Consider the following 20456-nt stretch of genomic DNA (forward strand, 5'->3'; position numbering starts at 1 on the left):
ATCATCTCGCTACCTAGTAACTAGGTCTAGTTACTAAGGGGGCGTGCCATAAAGTAAGTAGTGCTCTGAATACTATTCTACAAGGGATACCTTACAGAAAAAGTCAAACCACTTTATCCACAGGTTCACAGTTTTTTTTTTCAACAATTCTTACGGGCAAAAAAAAAAAAAATTTCAAAGTCCCTTGAATACCCAGAGCATGGTCTTCCTTTACATTCAAATCCAGATAATTTATACTCTGGTGTTTCTTTGATTCATTAACATACCTTTGGATATTAGAGCATCCTTTTCACCTCTAGGAAGGAGAGGACCTCCTGCTTTTAAAAGTGCAGGCACGGAGCACCTGGGTGGCTCAGTGGGTTAAAGCCTCTGCCTCTGGCTCAGGTCATGATCCCAGGGTCCTGGGATCAGGTCCCACACCAGGCTCTCTGCTCAGCGGGGAGCCTGCTTCCCCGCCCCCCTCCCTGCACCTGCCTTTCTGCCTACTTGTGATCTCTGTCAAATATATAAATAAAATCTTAAAAAAAAAAAGTCCAGGCACATCATGAAGTCTGGAATGAGCAGAGCCCCTAGAAATAATCCAGCTCCAAGATTCTAAATTGAGGTATCCAGGGCGCCTGGGTGGCTCAGTGGGTTAGGCCTCTGCCTTCAGCTCGGGTCGTGGGATGGAGTGCCGCATCGGGCTATCTGCTCGGCGGGGAGCCTGCTTCCTCCTCTCTCTCTCTCTCTGCCTGCCTCTCTACCTATTTGTGATATCTGTCTGTCAAATAAATAAAATTTTTTAAAAAATCTTAAATTGAGGTATCCAAGGGGCGCCTGGGTGGCTCAGTGGGTTAAGCTGCTGCCTTCGGCTCAGGTCATGATCTCAGGGTCCTGGGATCCAGTCCCACATCGGGCTCTCTGCTCAGAAGGGAGCCTGCTTCCCTTCCTCTCTCTCTACCTGCCTCTCTGCCTACTTGTCATCTCTCTCTGTCAAATAAATAAATAAAAATATTTTTAAAAAAATAAAAATAAAAATAAATAAAAAATAAATAAAAATTGAGGTATCCAAAATTTTTTTTAAGATTTTATTTATTTATTTGAGCAAGAGAGAGATACGGCAAGAGAGGGAACACAAGCAGGGGAAGTGGGAGAGGAAGAAGCAAGCTTCCCACTGAGCAGGGAGCCCAATGCAGGGCTTGATCCTAGGACCCCAGGATGATGACCTGAGCCGAGGGCAGACGCCCAACAACTGAGCTACCCAGGCACCCCTGGGGTAACCAAACTTATGCTGCAGGGAGCCCACAGAGCCTCGGGGAAAATAAGGTGCATCTTCCTTGGATGCTTTTTGAATTAAGACAATAACTTAAAGCATTTTTATATTAAAACAGATGAATCCTGCATCCTATTCTCCATCAAAGGAATTGGTGAATGAACATTGAAAAATTCCCTGAAAAGTGCCAGAAACCTCAGGCTATGCCCAAAATCCCCCTTTCCAGGGTTCCTTTGCCCAGAAGATTATGGGGCAGGTTTAAGAAGTATCAATATGATCCATTTCATAGCTTGAGACCTGGCTGTGACTGGCTCCTAGAAGTCACTGTGCTGTTAGTCTTCGAAGAGATTTACAGCCCTCCTCCCATTAACCAGGTGAGGCTGGGAGCAGCCCTTCCCGAATGCAGGACCAGAAGCCAAACAAGGTTGTTAAGAGCTAGCCTTCCACCTGTGTGCCATCCTCTTCCACCTCAGGTGCACTCCTAACAAACACATAATTAAATGAGCTTCTCAATGAATCATAAAGCCACACATCCCTCATAAAACACGTCAAAGCATTTCTTTAAGCGGCTGTTCATCACTGGCATTATATGTAGCTTGGAGGCATCCAGATTTACGCATATGCTATTATTTACTGTCTCTTCACTAAAACGCTGAATTTTTCAACACTGCAGGTGGCCTCCATTTGGACACACCTAATAAGGAAGCAAGTCAGAAAGGGTAGTATTTGTTCCCAAAAACGGGGGGGAGGAACCAGAAGGCCCATTCAACATTGTGTCTCTAGACAAAAGACACTCCCTTGAGACTGAAAAATAAAATCTAAGAACCTATATGAGATGGTCAACTCAAGAGTCATCTAACAATTAGAGACCTACTGTGTGCCAGGTCAGAGGCTAGGGCTTAAGAAGCAATGACCAGAAGGAAATCCACATCAGACGGCAAATGGTAAGGCACTGTTAGTTTAGAAACTGAAAGTTGAGGAACTCCTTTCAACGCAAGTACTGCTCGTTTATTTTCAAAGCCCCCTTTTGGGGGAGAGGGGCAGAGGGAGAATCTTAAGCAGGCTCCAGCCCAGCACAGAACCTGACCTGGGGCTCAAACTATAACCCTGAGATCATGACCTAAGCTGAAATCAAGAGTCGGACACTTAATGGACTGAACTCCCCCAGGTGTCCCTCAATACCCTTTTATGTGATCTGATTTGACCTTCATAGCAAAACTGTAAGAAAGATAATTAGTATTATAATATCTGCTTTATTTATCTCTGTTAGGGCTGAAAAAGGTCACCAAGTGACACACCTAGTCTTATCGGAATGAGACCTGAAAACCTCTCACATCATTTAGTCAAACTTTTACGAACACTTTCATTTAAAACACTCTTTAATCCTTGTAATAATTCCATGAGTTTTGTTTGTTCCGGGGAGGCAGGCAATCCCAGAGAAGGGAAAGCCAGGTCACAGGGGTTAAATAAGGGCCCAAGGTCACAAAAGAGAGAAGAGCTGGAATTTGAATCCAGGTCTTTCACCCAAAGGCCTGCGTCCTGGGGCACCTGGATGGCTCAGTGTGTTGAACAGCAGATTCTTGACTTAGGCTCAGGTCATGATCGTGGGGTCCTGGGACCAAGCCCACCCTCCCCCCCAATCAGGCTCAGTACTCACTTCGTAGTCTGCTTGGGAATTCTCTTCCCTCCTCCCACTGCTCCCTCCACCCAGCTGGCCCATGCTCCCACACAAGCACTCTCTCTCTAATAAATAAATAAATCTTAAAAAAAAAAAAAAAAAGCCTGTGTCCTTTCAGAAAGAACATCAGCAACACAGCCAGGGTAGGGACACCCTCCAGGAAGAGCTGGGGATGGGAAACCAAATCTCACAGGCCCCTGGGGAGTTGAACAGGAACAGGCTCATGCTGGGGTCAAGCTGAGACCCAACTCTTGCCAAACCTTCTGGGCTTTCTAACCCAGCTCAGCAACCCCCAGTCCTGCTCGGCTCTCCAAGTGGCCTATGTTTGTCAGGGCACCTCTGTGATAAAACTAGGGTCAGAGATCAAAGGGCACACAAGTGTGATCTTTCCAAACCAGGAAAAAGAGGAAGGTGTCATCTGTCACTCCAGATCCAACTCTGAACCTGCCAGGCAAACGTCCTGTCTGGCGCAGGGGGAGGGGTCATTGACCCTCCCCAGTGCAGACTGCACAGGACTGAGCTGCTCTTGCAGTTGCAAACTGAAAAGGACCCTGTTCCTAGCTTGTCCCCCTGTCTGATATCCCTTGTTTATCCCTGCCGCAAATAAACAAAAGATGCTCCAGGAAAGGGTACCCATCCAGCCTACACACTTGCAGACAACAGTTACGTATTTGTTTGAGCCATTAAGTTCTGGGGAAGAAAATCAGAAAACTGTTTAAAAAAAAGCAAACGGAGGCCAAACCACTTACACTTCGGAGGCGCTCAAAGTGAAGGCTGATTTCGGTTTCCGAGCAAGTGCAGGGAAGGGCTTGAAGCACAGAGGCTGGCCTGGGAGCAGCTGAGCTTCCCTAAACACAACTTAACAAAAGCAGAAACCACACTTCATCACATTTGTTTTCACCTGCAATAGGCTGACCTTGAAGATTCGAAAAGGATTTAAAAACCCATGTCAGGGGCGCCTGGGTGGCTCAGTGGGTTAAGCCGCTGTCTTCGGCTCAGGTCACGATCTCAGGGTCCTCGGATCGAGTCCCGCATCGGGCTCTCTGCTCGGCGGGGAGCCTGCTTCCCTCTCTCTGCCTGCCTCTCCCTCCATCTACTTGTGGTCTCTCTCTGTCAAATAAATAAATAAAATCTTTTAAATAAATAAATAAAAATAAAAACCCATGTCAAAAGTAAACTTGTTAACTCTCAGAATTGAAAGGAAGGTTCCTAAAAGCCACACGTTCTGTCCCAGACACACTCAGATGATGTAATTTACATTAGTTTTGCCGGTGAGTGGGAACCGGGGTGCTGCTCACTCTCTGGCCTGGCTCAGATCGGGACTCTCTGAAGGTCGCCTCACTGTCATCTCCGAGTGCCGAAACCCGGAATCCGGGCCACGCGGTGTGACCGACACCATGGCTACGGGCACCTTTTGAGGCACCGCGAGGGTCTCCCTCAGGTGCGGTCAATGCAGGAGGGGTACTGCCTCAGGGTCCCGGAGTCCGGCCTCTCCCGCCGCCGCCAACACCGCATCACGCGCCCCGACTCCACGAACGCTGGTGTCCCTCCCCACCCACCCGCCCGGGCCGATGCGCGGCCCCGGGTCTTACCCGAGAGAGGCGCACGGAGCGCGGCCCCGTCGCAGGCGCGGTCCCGGGGGCCTCCCGCGCGGGGCTCTCCGGGCGCCTGGTTCTGTCGGCCGCCTCCTCTTCGTTGTCCTCGGCGCGGCCCCGGCCGCCCGGCGGCTCAGGTTCCCTCCGCAGCTGCCGGCCGGGGGCCACAGGGGTGCACGCGGCTGGGTTCGGCTTCGGCGCCCCCTCCTCCTGCTGCTCGCCGCCGACTTGGCCCTCGAGAGCTCGGGGTCCGCGGTTCCGGGACGCGGGGGTCGTCTAGGTGCTCCGGCTGCCCCGCGCTCCCTCCCGCGCGCAGCCCCTCTCCGGGGGCGCCTCACTCGTGGCGCGCGGGCGTCACGGGCTCGGGGCGCGCGGGCACGGCGGCGGGGTGGGCCCCGGGGCGGCGGGCGGGGGCGCTGCTGCAGACGCGGGCACTGATGCGGGCGCCGCGGCGCGGCCTCTCGCCATGGCTCCCCCGCGGGCAGGCGGCTCGCACCTCCCCTCCGCGCTGCCGTCACCGCCCGACGCGCGCCGAGCCCTCCCCTTCTACCGCCCCGCCCGCCCGCCGGCCTGCGCCGCCACCTGCGGGCGGCCCTCCAGGATGCACGCCCCGCGGAGCGCGCGGGTTGAGCCGGAAGCCGCGCCTCTCTGCCCTGCCGCCGTGGTCCTGGTCCCGCCCCCCGCTTTTACCTGCGCCGCGGGGCTTGGGAAAGTGCTGGTCGATTCGAATACCTGGGTGGGGGAAACCTGTACACAGCTCCCCGAGCGCTTACTTCTTGCGCTTTTCGGCGTCGGTCTAGGTTCAGTCTACCGGGAGCACGTGCGCTGCTTACCACTAAAGCAATTGACGTCCAGACGCGTTCTTGCAGGTTGGGCGTTCTCCTAGGAAGCAAACCTGAGGCTCAAGCAGAGGAAGGACACTGCCGAGCGCTGGGGAGTGGCGGTGGAGGAGGGGTATGTCAATGGACAGTCTGAAAAAAATGCCACCGACTTCTAGGTCGGGGAAGGCCGAGGGTTGGGGGGCGGAGCGCGGAATCAGAAAAGGATCCAGGAAGTAAGTGCTCACAGGCAAATCACCAATGGACAGTTTAACTCGAAACAACCCAATTAGCTCACTTAGGGCTGCTGAGTGTACTACTTTGGCCCCTTCTCTGCCCAAAGGTCGTAGAGGATGTTTGGAAGGCACGGAGAGGACTCTAACCAAAACCAAAGACGTAAGAAAGCTGAGCCATAGAAAACCTGGTTTCAAATACTGGAAGAAGACTTGAAGTGTACCGTGAAGATTCTTTCAGGCAAGAATCATCCCCCGATGCTAACACTAGAGCGGATTTAATTGAAGAGCAGATATTTGCTTCGCTTAATGTCTCTCCATTGATGGTTTAGGCTCATTAATAGCAAGGGGGAAATATTTACAAAGGAGCCGGCAGACAACACCTTGACCAGGTGGTCAAAATTAACATCATGAATGAGAGTAGACGGGTACCATGTCCTCAGAACGCTTCACCTACGCAGTATTCCGGGGAAACTGCATAACCTGAACCTGACGATGATGAAACCTCAGAAAAACCCCAAATGAGGAACATCTAGTAAAAAGGGGCAGAGACTGTATTCTTCAAATGTGTTAACGTCAAAAAGACAAAAGAGGGGAGTCCAGGTGGCTCAGTTAATGAAGTGTCTGACTTTTGGTTTCAGCTCAGGTCTTGATCCCAGAGTAGTGAGTTCAAGTCCCACATTGGACTTTCAAGACCTATCTCCAAAGGCAAGGGAAACAAAAGCAAAAATGAACTTTTGGGACTTCATCAAAATAGGAAGCTTCTGCACAGGAAAGGAAACAGTCAAAAAAACAAAGAGGTATCCCCCAGAATGGGAGAAGATATACAAATGACACTAAGACAAAGGGCTGATATCCAAGATCTGTAAAGAATCTCAAACTCAACACCCAAAAAACAATTGGGTCAAAAAATTGGCAGAAGACATAAGCAGACACTTCTCTAAAGAAGACATACAAATGGCTAACAGACTCATGAAAAAGTGTTCATTATCAGTAGCCATCAGGGAAATTCAAATCAAAACCACATTGAGATACTATCTTATACCTGTTAGAATGCAAAAATCGACAAGGCAAGAAACAACTAATATTGGAGAAGTCGTGGAAAAAGGGGAACCTCCTTACGCTGTTGGGGGGAATGCAAATTGGAGCAACCACTTTGGAAAACAGTGTGGAGTTTCCTCAAAAAATTAAAAATAGCAGCGCCTGGGTGGCCCAGTCATTAAGGGTCTGCCTTCTCCTCAGGTCATGATCCCAGGGTCCTGGGATTGAGCCCCACACTGGGCTCCCTGCTTGGCCAGAAGCCTGCTTCTCCCTCTCACGCTCCCCCTGCTTATAGTCCCTTTCTTGCTGTGTCTCTCTCTGTCAAATAAATAAAATCTTTTTAAAAAATTAAAAATAGAGCTACCCTATGACCCAGCAATTGCACTACCGGTACTCACCCCAAAGATACAGAGGTAGTGAAAAGAAGGGCTATATGCACCCCAATGTTCATAGCAGCAATATCCACAATAGCCAAACTGGAAAGAGCTGGGATGTCCTTCAATAGATGAATGGATAAAGATGTGGTCCATATACACAATGGAATATTACTCAGCCATGAGAAAGGATGAATACCCAACTTCTGCGTCAACATGAGCAGGACTAAAGGAGATTATGCTAAGTGAAATAAGTCAAGCAGAGAAAGTCAATTACCATATGGTTTCACTTACATGTGGAACATAAGGAATAGCATAGAGGACATTAGGAGAAGAAAAGGAAAAGTGAATTGGGATGAATCAGAAGGGGAGATGAAGCATGAGAGACTGTGGATTCCGGGAAACAAACTAAGGGTTTTAGAAGTGAGGGGATAGAGGAATGGGTGAGCCTGGTGATGGGTATTTAGGATGGCATGAGTGGCATGGACACTACATCAAAAACTAATGATGTACTGTATGGTGACTAACACAATAAAAATAAATAAATAAACATTACCATATGTACATTAGAAAAAAGAAAAAGGAAAAAAAGGACAGAAGGAGGTTATATGTTCCAAATTAAAGGCTGCTAAAAAAGACATGACAACTTAATGGGATAACTTGTCCTAATCTGAATACTGTACTGGAGGAGGGAAAATGCTGGAAAGAATATTTCAGCGGACAAAGTTGGAATCCTGATAGTAAATTATTGGCTCAATGTTAAATTCACTGCTGTTGATAACTTGGACCATGGTCATGTAGAAGAATATCCCCATTCTTAGAAATACACACTAAAGTATTGTGCAAGCATGATGTGTGCAACTTCAAGGGACTCAGAAAAAAACATATTGATAGGAAAAACAATAAAATAAATGGGCAAAATATTAACAATCAGTGAATCTGGGTACAGGATGTACTGAAACATGTCTGTACGTTTGAAATTATTTCCAAATAAAAATACTTTTGAGAAACCAAGCAGGGGATGTGGTTGGATGGGAGGAAGACAGGGTGCGTCTGTAAAAGGGGGACACAAGGTTCTTCTGCTTTTAGAACTTGTGGTCTTAGAGCAAGTGATCAAATTTATATAGAACTGACATACACTGAAATAAGTACAAGTAAGACTGGGGAAATCTGAATAAGAGGTAGGTTGTATCAATGTTAACATTCTAGCTGTAATAACATACCAAGGTTTTCAAAATGTGATCAATGAGGAAACTGTGCAAAGTGTATTATTTCCTGTGGTTAAATGTGAATCTACAATTATCTCAACAGAAATTTCAATTACAAAGACGCCTGGCTGCCTTGGTTGCTAGAGAAAGCAACTCTTGATCTCGGGGTTGTGAGTTCGAGCCCCACACTGGGTGTGGAAATTACTTAAAAATAAATAAAATCTTTTTTTTAAAATTCATTTACAAAAGAAGTGATCGAATATATGCCAGATTGGTATGTAGGTAGGCAGGGCTAACTGGGAGTGTGTAAGAGCAAATGCGCTGGTGCCATCTCCTTGTGGGTTTAGAGTAGACATGGGGCTGTTAGCAATATGTTTTTTTAACTAAAAAATAATAATAATTAAAATAAAGTAAAATAAATAATATAAATAAGTAAAAATAAAATAATAATAATAATAAGCTATTTGATAAACTATTTGACTATTTGATATATCACTGACAGATCAGGTTCCTTCCAATTCTGTAATTTAAGAATCCTAGAGCTGGGGGATCTTTGACATCATCTAGTCCAACCTTCTCATTTTCAGGAAACTGCGGGCAGAAAAGTGGTACATGACCAAAGGAGCATCCAATTAGTGGTAGACCCATAACTACAACTTTTGTCTGCCAAATATGTCCAATGCTCTTTGCACCTTTACCAGCTGCCTGTCACTCTCTATATCCATGAGGTGCAGTCAAGATTGGTGCCAAATTTTGAAGTCATCAATTCATTCATTTTGACTCCCTGACTGTGGCCCTGTGGGCACAGGGTCCTGACATCCTGTTTCCAGCACCAGATGACAGATGCATGTATCCCACCCTGGAGGAGGAGGGGCTGGTTTCCTTTTGCCATCCCCAGCTTGGTAGGAGCAGGTGGCAGGCAGGACCCCTTGAGTGAGCCCCCAGCTGTGTGCCCTGAGCTACTTCAGCAGCTGGTGACCTGCTGCTTCTGGAAGTCAAGGGTGCAGCGACCTAAGAGGGCAGCTAGATGGGTATACAGAAGAGAAAGTACTAATTGCCTGGCAGGTCCCAGCCTTACCCAGCATCGGGCATAGGTCTCTACACCAGAAGTGACTTGGGCCTCCCTTAGGGCTCAGATAGGCACTGTATTCTTTCCTTCTGTCAAATCAAATTAAAATCAGCATATGTTCACTGATATTTGCCAGGCCCTGAATAAGTAGCTATGGGGAAAAAATATATATATATGTAATTCCTGCCCTTTAGAAACCCAAAATACAACCAGGGACCCATGATGGACATGCAGAAAATGTCTTGACAAAAGAATTAAAACATTAGCTTTGTTGGCTTGGGTTCTCCTCAAAAGCAGTGTTAAAGGAGGACTCAAGAGCAGGTAGTTTCTTTGGGGAAGTGATTGCATGGAACAGGGGTAGGAATAGGAATCAGGGCCAGAAAGAATGAAACAGGCAGGGAGAGAAAACCCATCCAAGGATGCTTAATCTAGGTGGTCTCCTCTATGAGCAAGTAGGGCTCAGTCCTCCCGGCACCCTCTGAGGAATTGCATAGAATGCAAGACATGGGGACACCTGGAGGGTGCACTTGCTTAAGTATCTGACTTTTGGTTTTGGCTCAGGTCATGATCTCAGGGTTGTGAGATCAAGCCCCACACCAGGCTCTGTGCTCATCATGGAGTCAGCTTGGGGTTATCGCTCCCTCTTCCCATGTCCCTCCCCCTGTGCTCTCGCTAAAATAAATAAATGAATCTTTGAAAAAAAAGGATGCAAGACGGAAGAAGGGAGCATTTATCCACCAGCTCCAAGCTCCCATTGGCCAAGTGGGCACTGAACAAAAAAGTGAACTGAGAAGGTATCACGGGGACATACATATATACAAAATGCTCAGATTCACCAGCAGAAAAGCAGCCTCCGGGCAGAGATTTTTGCTTGCTTTATTCGTTGCTGCATTCCAAGCAGCAACAATAGGACTTGACTCATAGTAGATGCTCAATCAATTGACCCGGAATGAGTGAACTATAGAGGAAATTGTTAAAAGTATGTAAATAAGTCATTTATCAACAATGGGTGTGTGTTTACATGCCCACTTGTATGTGCACTGGGTATTGGATAGGTTAGAGTGATAGTGAACAAAAACGGTACAGTCTTGGCCCTGTGAATCTTTCACTCCAGTAGAAGACTCAGACAATATGCTCTATATGCACCTTCAATTAGTTTGTGACACATGCTGAGAAGAAAAGCATGCAGGCACTGGAAATAGAATCATAGGAGGATTTATAATAGACCAGCTGGTCAGGGAGGATCTGTCCAAGGAGGTGACCCAGAAGAGGAACAGGAACCAATCATGCAAGGGGCAAAGGGCAGCATCAGAAAAGGGCCCAGAGGCAAGAAAGACAGTAGCTGGCGCTGCTGGGATTTCAGGGAAGAGCCAGACTGTGGCCTGTGTACCAGTTTGAGGAAACCCAGATGGCACTTCAGAGCCAGACGGCAGGGCTCACCCACAACCTCCACTTCCATCTCCACTACTGCTACAAGTAATACTTCGGGAACATGCTAAAATCCCACGTCATATAAGCAGGCCCCTGCAAATTCAACTGGTAGGGTGTAGCATAGGGTCGCAAAACTGAAGGTTAATTAAAATCAGTATTTCTGGAGTGCCAGGGCAGCTCAGTTGGTTGAGCGTCTGCCTTCAGTTCGGGTCACAATCCTGGAGTCCTGGGATGGAGCCCCAAGCGGGGCTCCCCGCTCAGCAGGAAGTCTGCTTCTCCCTTTCCCTCTGCCCCTCCCCCTGGCTCGTGCTCTCATGCTCTCTCCCAAATAAATAAATAAAATCTTTTTGTAAAAAATCAGTATTTCTTGGGGCGCCTGGGTGGCTCAGTGGGTTAAGCCGCTGCCTTCGGCTCAGGTCATGATCTCAGGGTCCTGGGATCAAGCCCCGCATTGGGCTCTCTGCTCAGCAGGGAGCCTGCTTCCCCTCCTTTCTCTCTGCCTGCCTCTCTGCCTACTTGTGATCTCTGTCTGTCAAATAAATAAATAAAATCTTTATTAAAAAATCAGTATTTCTAGTAACTATTTCATGGCTACTATGTGACCAAAAAAAAAAGGAAAATGTTTTCTATTCATTTAATAAATATCTAGGGAGTCATGAATAAAGCATCAGGTTAACTGAACTGAGAGCACCCCCAAATGATCATAGGATCCTCATGTATAACCACCTCCCACACACACATCCTCCAAGAAAAGAACTTGAACCTGCCAGAACAAGAACAAAAATCCAATCCTGTTATATCCACACCAACGTTGTCACTGAATGTCTTATCCCAGGATTGGTTTGTTTGTTTTTATTAAGATTTGTTTATTTATTTGAGACAGAGGTAGAGGGAGTGGGGAAGGAGAATCCCAAGCAGACTCCATGCCGAGTGCAGAGCCTGACATAGGGCTGGACTCCAGGACCCTGAGATCACAACCTGAGCCAAAACCAAGACTCAGTTTACCAACTGACTACACCACCAGGTGGCCCTTACTGCAGGGTTTTAATCTGACATTTACTGAGTACATATATGCACCAAGCACTGTACTAAGAACTGACATCACTTCATTGAATCCCTACAGCAAGTCTGTGTGATAGCCATTAACATCTGCAATTTATAAATAAGAAAACTGGAGCCTCGGAGAAATTAATTTACCCAAAGTCACACACTATTGACAAAATCAGAATCAATCCAGGCTTCTAGCCCCCTATGATTGATTCAACACTTTGCTTTTGTCCTGTGAAGAAAAGGAGAATCAACCAGTCTCGGAAGAATGGAAGAATGGGGAGGTTAGGATTGGGGTGGGAAAGGAACCCTAGGATCAAGATGCGTAGCCTTGTGTTTATAATGCCAACCAGCTGCTCGTGGGAAGTAAGAAAAAAATAGATTATATCAAAACCTTCTTTAATAGCTGGTGTTAGTCCTGATGCTTTAAACACCATGTATACGTGGATAACTTCCAACTTTACACTTCCAGTCCTGACTCTCCCTCCTGAACTCCAGACTCATGTAAACAAACTGCCTAACTGGCACTTCTGTCTGGATGTCTAGCAGTCATCTCAACCCTCTGATGCGCCAACGTGAGCTGCTGGCCTTGTCCCAAGTAGTTCTACTCTCCCGGTCTTAGATTTCAGTTGCTCAGGCCAAAAACCTTATAATCATTTTAAACTTCTCTCTTTGTTCCCAACCTATTGGGGATTCTGTTGGTTCTACCTTTCAGATACAATTCAGAATCTACTTCTCACCACCTTCATTGCTTTCAGCCTGCTCCATTTCCCCTGGAGCCCTGCAAGAACTCCCCAAACCTTGCTTGTTCCCCTCTCATCCTCTCCTTTCCCCCAGAGTCCATTGTCAACACAAGAGCCAATGTCCTTGTAAAATGTGGCTCATTTCATGGTCCTCCTCTCTCAAAACCCTCCAATACCTCCCCATTTCCCCCAGAAAATAAGCAAATATCTTTCCAGTTGTCCATAAGATCTACACGGTCTGCACCCCTCACCTCCCAGCCTCATTTCCCTCTTCTCTCCAACTCACTCCCTTCACTCCACAGGCATAATGATCTCTTTGCTATTCCCTGAACACCCAAAGACACTCTCACCTCAGCATTGCACACTGTTCCCTTTGCCCCAAATTCTCTTCCTCCACATGGCCCTTCCCATCACCTTCCCAGCAAGGCCCTTAGGCACCCCAATTCCCCTTGCTCTCTTCTATTTTTTCTTATTCAACACATTATAACATGTACTCATTGCTGTTTATTTTCTGCCTTCTCTCGATTCACAAGGTAGTTTTATTCCTAGGTATAATCTTGACACAATATCTAGAACAAAGTAGTTGTTCAATAATTATTTGTCGAATGATCCATCCTTCGGACTCTTACCAAAGAACCATCTGACCCAAAGTACACTCACTGATTAACATTTCATTGTCTTATTGGAGGTGGAGAATATAGTAATTTCTGGTTTTTACATCAGTGTTAAAAGACCTGAGGGCGCCTGGGTGGCTCAGTTATTAAGCATCTACCTTCAGCTCAGGTCATGATCCCAGAGTTCTGGGATCGAGTCCCGCATCAGGCTCCCTGCTCCATCGGGAGTCTGCTTCTCCCTCTGACCTTCTCCCATCTCATGCTCTTTCTTTCTGTCTCTCTCTCAAATAAATAAGTAAAATCTTAAAAATAAACAAACAAACAAAAAACCCTTGAGAATATGTCCTGACTTTCCTTAACTTCTCTTCTACAACCCATTATGAAGTGACCATCTATCCAAACCCTGCGAGACCCTATTTATTCTCAAGATCTACAGTATTATTCTCAAGGGAATGAATATCCTATATGATTTTCTGATTATGGTATATTCATTCCTATTGGCTAATATTGTCATAAAACGACTTCTTATCTCCAAGTCCTAGGAATCCACATTTTACTGGATGACTCTGGGATGTCACTGTCAGTTTATCCTGATAGGAAACTATCTCTGCTATTTTAATTCTTTACTTACTCCCATCTAAGTCTTTTCAAATTCATATACCTTGAAGATTTTCTGGTACATGATATTTTACGTGTGGCCAATATTCTCCTAGTTGCCTGTTTCCTAGTGGTATATATTTATGCTTTGTTTCATTTCCCCCTGAGCATGGATTCTTCATCCAGGGTCCACAGAGGTCCAAGGGGAGATGTCAGGGAGCGTAGTATTAGTTTGAGTGGGATAAACTGATGTAGTAAGTAAATGTAAAATGTAACAGTTCGACACAGTGGTTTGTCTTTTGCTCAAGTAACAATTGAGTGTAATTCCAGACTTGTAGAGGAGCTCTGCTCCATGTATTTCACTAAGGGACTGATTGTGGACTGAATGGGCAAACTCTGGCTCCGCCATCTTGGGTCACGCAGGGCATGGCCCAACTCAGTGAAGGGCTGGGGGAGAGAGCATGGAGGAACCTGCAGGGGAGGTTCTGTGAGCCAGGCCTGGCAGGAACACACAAACCACTTCCACTCCAGTTTCACTGGCGAAAGGTCTTAGTTACATGGCCACAGTCACTAGAGGGACGCTGGGCAATGTCATCTAGCTGAGCAACCAGGAAGAAAGGGGAAACAGATTTTGGTACCCAGCTAGCATTTTCTGCCATGGGGGGGGGCAGGGAAGGTCTGAAGAACAGGTGCAAACACACACACACACACCACAAAAGATGCATTTTCATTTGATTTACTTTAAAAATTATAAAGAAAAAATTGCTTTACTAATTCAAAGTATAAGCTTATGGTTTTAGTTCACTTTATTCTTCATGAGGAGGCATAAGGTGATCTGATTGGCCGGGCTGGGTCATATGACCATACGGGATCAGGGGTGGAGTCTGTTACCAAGGAAAGATGCTGGTACTTAGGCTCAGGCAAGGTAAAGGTTCATCCCACTATCGTGTCATCTGAATTAACTTAATTGGAAAAACGTGTTGTGAGGGACACAGCTGGAATTTCCCTGTCCCCCTCACAGTTTAGTGCAGCCCATGTCAGTAGCCAGCACCTGCATCTCTTCCACTTTTTCTGGCAACTGAAGGCTGTTCTGCTCAGTAGGACAGCCTAGAAGTTTGGGGATATTGAAGACCTTACTCCAGAAGTCTCCATTGCCTTGCCCCTTAGGACAATGTCAATTTTGTGTTGGCTCCCCGACTTCTTCCACGTGATTAAGTTCCAGTTATTTTTGCTTGATAAAATGTCCTTCATTGGCTATCTTTCTTTCTCTGTCTCACTTCTCTGCTCTCCTGCCCAAGTTTTTTGGGATCGCCAAATAAGTAGCTTGAAATCCCTGGAGTTTCTTTTGGGAGGCACCCAGACTAAGACACTCACCCTGCCATGACTGTTATGCATCTTGATCAATGTTTGTTAGCGCAGACTCTGTACTGTCAAAGCAAGCAAAGAACATCCATGGAAACTGCTTTAGATACTGTGATTATGTCAAGCTGGGAAATAAGATGAGGAGAAACAGGGTCAGTGGTTTCTGCGCTGCAAGCTGCAAGGGCTATGAAAAGAAAACAAAAGTAACAGTCTCGCAGAGCTCAGCATCAGCAAGTAGAACATTTTCCCCTGCTGTTACTAAATTTATCACATTCAGCAACAGAAAGTAGTTGACCCAACTTGAACAGACTCCCGTTTCTCTGACTGGAGTTTAGGAATAAATAAGCCTGTAAGAACAGCCTCCATGTAGGATGTAAGACCTTGGCACAGATGAAGTGGAGTTAGGTAATGGAATATGGCAGGGCAGAAACAGTTTGCTCTCTTCCTCCCAGCCCCCCAACACAGACCAATTATATTGATGGTATAGCAGTAGCAGCAAACTCTTGAAAAACAAACAAACAAACAAAAACCCCCAAAACCTAAGCCTATTTGTTAGCTGAGGCGACAAAGAAGGGTTTTCAGGAACACGAAGTGCTCATGGCTTTCGTTTGACTTGAATTATCGCATGGGAGAAGACACAAAGCCACCCCATTCCACATGGGATGAAGTTCTTGCTGACAAAAGCACAAAGGCAAAGGCCCAGTGCAGGAGCATCCACGGCTCGTCATCTTGGACAGGCTGTAAAGAGGGTGCATCTTCTTCCTGAGAAGAACTCAAACTGGGGTTTGCTTCCATTCAGAAGCCCCGTGTGAAGCCTCCGTGGGGGGTGCACATCCCGGTGCCAAACAGAAGAGATGACACACAACTCAAGGCAACTGATGAAGTCCTTGCTTCCTCCTTCCCCCTCCACTTCATAAGGTTGCTGGAGAGAACACATGTTATTCTTTTCCTCCCTGTCTCAATTGTTATGAAAGTTTTACAACCTGTTTCAATTTCTTTCATATTTACCTTTAAAATTTTACAAATATATGGTTATTTATCAAAACAAGGCATCAATCTGACTTGAGGATGTACTCTAGGAAAACAAACAAACATAGATGCAAATAAAGAAGCTAACAGACGACATGTAAAACAATAATGAGAAAATGTCATATGTGTTTGGGTTGCAGGGTGGCACAGTGGGGTAAGTGTCTGACTCTTGATCTTTGGCTCAGGGTCGTGGCATGAAGCTCCAAGTTGGACTTTGTGCTCACTGTGGAGTCTGCTTGAGATTCCCTCTCCCTCTCCCTCTTCCCCTCCCCCCCTCGTTCTGTCTTTCTCTAAAATAAATAAATAAATCTTTAAAAAATTTTATTTATTTATTTGACAGAGATCACAAGTAGGCAGAGAGGCAGGCAGAGAGAGAGGGAGAAGCAGGCTCCCCGCCGAGCAGAGAGCCTGATGTGGGGCTTAATCCCAGGACTCTAGGCTCATGACCTGAGCCAAAGGTAGAGGCTTTAACCCACTGAGCCACCCAGGCACCCCAATAAATCTTTTTTTTTTAAGGTTTTATTTGTTCAAGAGAGACTGAGGGACAGATAGCTAGAGAGCACACAAACAGGGAAGAGAGGGAGAAGCAGGCTCCCTGCTCAGCTCAATCCCAGGGCTGGATCCCAGGACCCTGAGATCATGACCTGAGCCAGAGGCAGACATTTAACCGACTGAGCCACCCAGGAGCCCCTAAAATAAATAAACAAATCTAAAAAAAAAAAAAAGAAAAAGAAGTGCTCAAAGGACAAAACATAACCCACAGTGATGGGTTATGTCAATGGGACCAGGAGTCAGCTATAAGAATTCCAAATGGTCAAAGCTGAGACAATTTGAGCAAAAAATAAAGTGGTATTGAGTCATTTGGATTATAACCCAAAGTACAAATTAAATAGCCATGAATACATACTGGCATAAATAAATGATTGAATAAGTAAATACACGGGAAGCAAGAGAAAAATCTCCCATGCAGAAGAATTCCAAATAAAGTATGTAGATCTCCATTCTCAAGGGGGTTGGTGCATAACTCCCCACTCTGGAAGTGTGGGCTAAATATAGTGACTTCCTTCCAGAGAGTTCCATACAGAAAGAGGAAAAGAGTTACTTTACAGTGGGGAAACATGGTAAATACCGCCTCCACCAGGTGAACAAGACCTATGTCAACAGTGACATGTCATGTTGACAGCAGGTACCCCTGATATGATGTGATGAGAAGGGCACTTCACCTCTGTGGTCCTCCTTCCTTAACCCATAACCCCAGTCTAATCATAAGAAATACATCAGACAGATCTCAACTGATTGATGTTCTAAAAATACCTAACCAGTGTTCTTCAAAACTGTCAAGGTCATCAAAACAAGGAAAGTGTGAGAAACGGTCACAACCAAGAGAAGCCACAACAACTAAGAGACCCAACAACTAAACTAAACTCAGTATTTTGGATGAGCTCCTGGAAATTTGGTAAAAACTAAAGAAATCTGAGTAAAATGTGGACTTTAGTTATGTCTCAATATTTGTGACAAGCATGCCATCCTAAGATGTTAACAGAGAAAACTGGTTGTGGGGCATGAGAAGTGTTCATGCTATCTTCGTCATTTTTCTATGAATCTAAAACAATTCCAAAGTAAGTTTACTTAAAAAATAATGGTAACATCAAAACTGGTAGGTACCATTTAAAGTCAAAACAACTTTTTAAAAAAAGGTTTTGTTTGATTATTTGAGAGAGAGTGTACGTCCAAGAGCATGAGCTGGGGAGAGGGCAGAGGGAGAGAAAGAAGCAGATTCCCCACTGAGTGGGGAGCCCAAGGTGGGGCTCCATCCCAGGACCCCAGGACCATGACATGAGCCGTAGGCAGACACTTAACCGACTGAGCCACTCAGGTACCCCGAAAGTCAAAATAACTTTTAATAATATGATGAGAATGTTTAATGCACTGGTTGTGAAGAAGTGATTTAAATATAAATAAAATTAATAACTTGAAATGAAAGTACAATTTCCACAAAATCCGTGGAGAGGGAGGAAGTTGGAGAAGGAAATTAAGTCTTGGGGGACAGGGGGTTGAGCAAATGGGTGAAGGGGAAGGGGAGGTCCAGGCTTCTCATTATGGAATGAACATGTCAGGGGGATATAGTCAATGGTACCATAGGTAGAGCACCATAGGTGTGGTGATGGACACTTGTGGGGAACAGTGCATAACGTATGGAGAAGTTGAATCATTCTGTCTTATATCTGAAACTAGGGGAACATTGTATGCCAACTATACTTTAATAAAATAAAAACACATTTTAAAAACATTTTTAAAGGGAAGGTAAGTCTAAAGATTTGGTCCTGGGTAATGCATGATTCTGGAGAAAAAAGACATATTTTGTAGATGGGCTCACTTATTGCTGGAGGAATTAAAGTAGCTGCCACATAGGCAAAGCAAGAGAGGAGAATGACGATAAAGCATAATAAAGTCAAACACAGAACATGACCAGAAGAAGGCCACTGTGTAACTGGGGATCATAGGAAACTTCAAAAGGTTAAATCCTCCCTCAGAAAGAGAAGACTCTCAGACTGGGTAAAGGAAAGTCCAGCTTTCTGGGCTTTACAAAAGACACCAAAAACAATATGATTCTTTTTTAAAAAAGATTTTTAAAAATTTATTTGTCAAAGAGAGAGAAGAGCACAAGAAGGGGGAGCAGCTGACAGAGGGAGAGGAAGAAGCAGGTTCCTCACTGAGCAAGGAGTTGAGGGGCTCGATCTCACAAGTCTGGGATCATGACCTGAGCTGAAGGCAGACGCTTAACCAACTGAGCCACCTAGGCATCCTAGGAGTATGATTTTTAAAACACTGACAGTCCTAGGAAGGGCAAACATATAACAGTAGAAGGCACAATACATTAAGAAATGGAAACATAAACAGAAAGCTTTGGTGACACTACTAACACAAGAGCAGTGTCCTTAACTGCTTACACGCGCCTTTCTCAGTCCGTTCACACCTAGCCTGAGTCCAGCGCACACCTATCTACAGGAAGTTCTACCCTTCCCCTGGTAAATCTGAGTGCTTACATTTTCCGAAAAGCCATCTGGCTATTCTTGTCACCTCTTGTGCTGGGCCTGCAGATGACTCACTTGGGCCTCTGGCCTCTCTGGATCTCTCCAGTCAAGGCCACCTGGAGACCCCCCGATGTCCAGCCAAGCACAACTAATGTAGGGCTTGTCAAGTTTAATTAGAGTTCACAAAGACCCAAGGACAGTCATTACATGTAAGCCAAGCTCACCAGATGGAAAGAGTTGTTGTTGTGATATGTCATTTATCCCCCCAAATTGATCAGTGGATTTTTTTAAAAAAGATTTTATTTATTTATTTGACAGAGAGTTAGAGAGAGAGCACAAGTAGGCAGAGTGGAAGGCGGAGGGAGAGGGAGAAGCGGGCCTCCACTGAGTGGGCAGCCCCACGCTGGGCTCTATCCCAGGATCCCAGGATGGTGACCTGAGCTGAACACAGCTGCTTTGACCAACTGAGCCATCCAGGCATCCCTGATCAGTTGGTTTTATGTTAAACCAATCAGACGCCAGGGAAATTTTTTTTTTTTTATGTCTTTCAGTTCATAGGGAAGGACAAATACATAAAAATATCCAAGACAATTGAGAAAACCATCAAGGGCTACTAATTCTAATCAGAAAGCAAAATACAGGATTGTTTCTGTCATAGGAATTGACAAGAACAGGAATAGCATGGAACTGAGAACTGAAAAACAGAACAATGCCATTGTGAGAATTTAGGACTTTGCTAGCAGGACACTGTTTTCCCTTTGTTTTAGTAGTCAAAATTCTCTGGGGTCCTGAATAATTAAATAAAAACTGTGTTACTGAAAGAAAACTGGGAAGTTTGATTAATCACATAGTGCCCACCGTGACATGAGTTTCAGGCAAAATTCTGAACAATTCAGAGAAAACACTTTTAAAAAGGGTTCCCTAAGTGTTCCTTGTTTCTCTAATTTCTTCTTAGTTTCTCTTCCTCTTTTTATATTTTCTAAATTTTTTGAAAGATTTAAAAAAATTTTTAAAGATTTTTCATTTATTTGAGAAGGAGAGCATGAGCTGAGGGAGAGGCTAATGGAGAGGGAGAGACGGACTCCCCGCTCAGCAGTACAAGGCTCTATCCCAAGGCCCCAGGATCATGACCTGAGCTGAAGGCAGTCATTTAACTAACTGAGCCACTCAAGTGCCGTAAAAGATTTTATTTTTAAGTAATCTCTACATCCAAGGTAGGGCTTGAACTCATGGCCCCGAGATCAAGAGTCGCATGCTCCACCAACTGAGACATCCAGGAGCCCCCCCTTCTTCCCTTTTTTATTTTTATTTATTTTTAAAGGTTTATACT

General features: G+C 45.4%; 1 protein-coding gene across 1 annotated transcript in view; it reads right to left on the minus strand.

Moving 5' to 3' along the window:
- Positions 1-20456, minus strand: part of LOC123394338 (serine/arginine repetitive matrix protein 1-like) — a 93276-nt gene that overhangs the window by 59981 nt on the left and 12839 nt on the right. The window contains exon 4 of the mRNA XM_045088146.1: positions 4523-5208. Coding sequence (XP_044944081.1) covers positions 4523-5208 — 686 coding nt within the window. The remainder of the gene's footprint in view (positions 1-4522; positions 5209-20456) is intronic.

Source organism: Mustela putorius, unplaced genomic scaffold (genome assembly GCF_011764305.1).
Source record: "Mustela putorius furo isolate JIRA1106 unplaced genomic scaffold, ASM1176430v1.1 tig00003834_pilon_pilon_pilon, whole genome shotgun sequence".
NCBI lineage: Eukaryota > Metazoa > Chordata > Mammalia > Carnivora > Mustelidae > Mustela > Mustela putorius.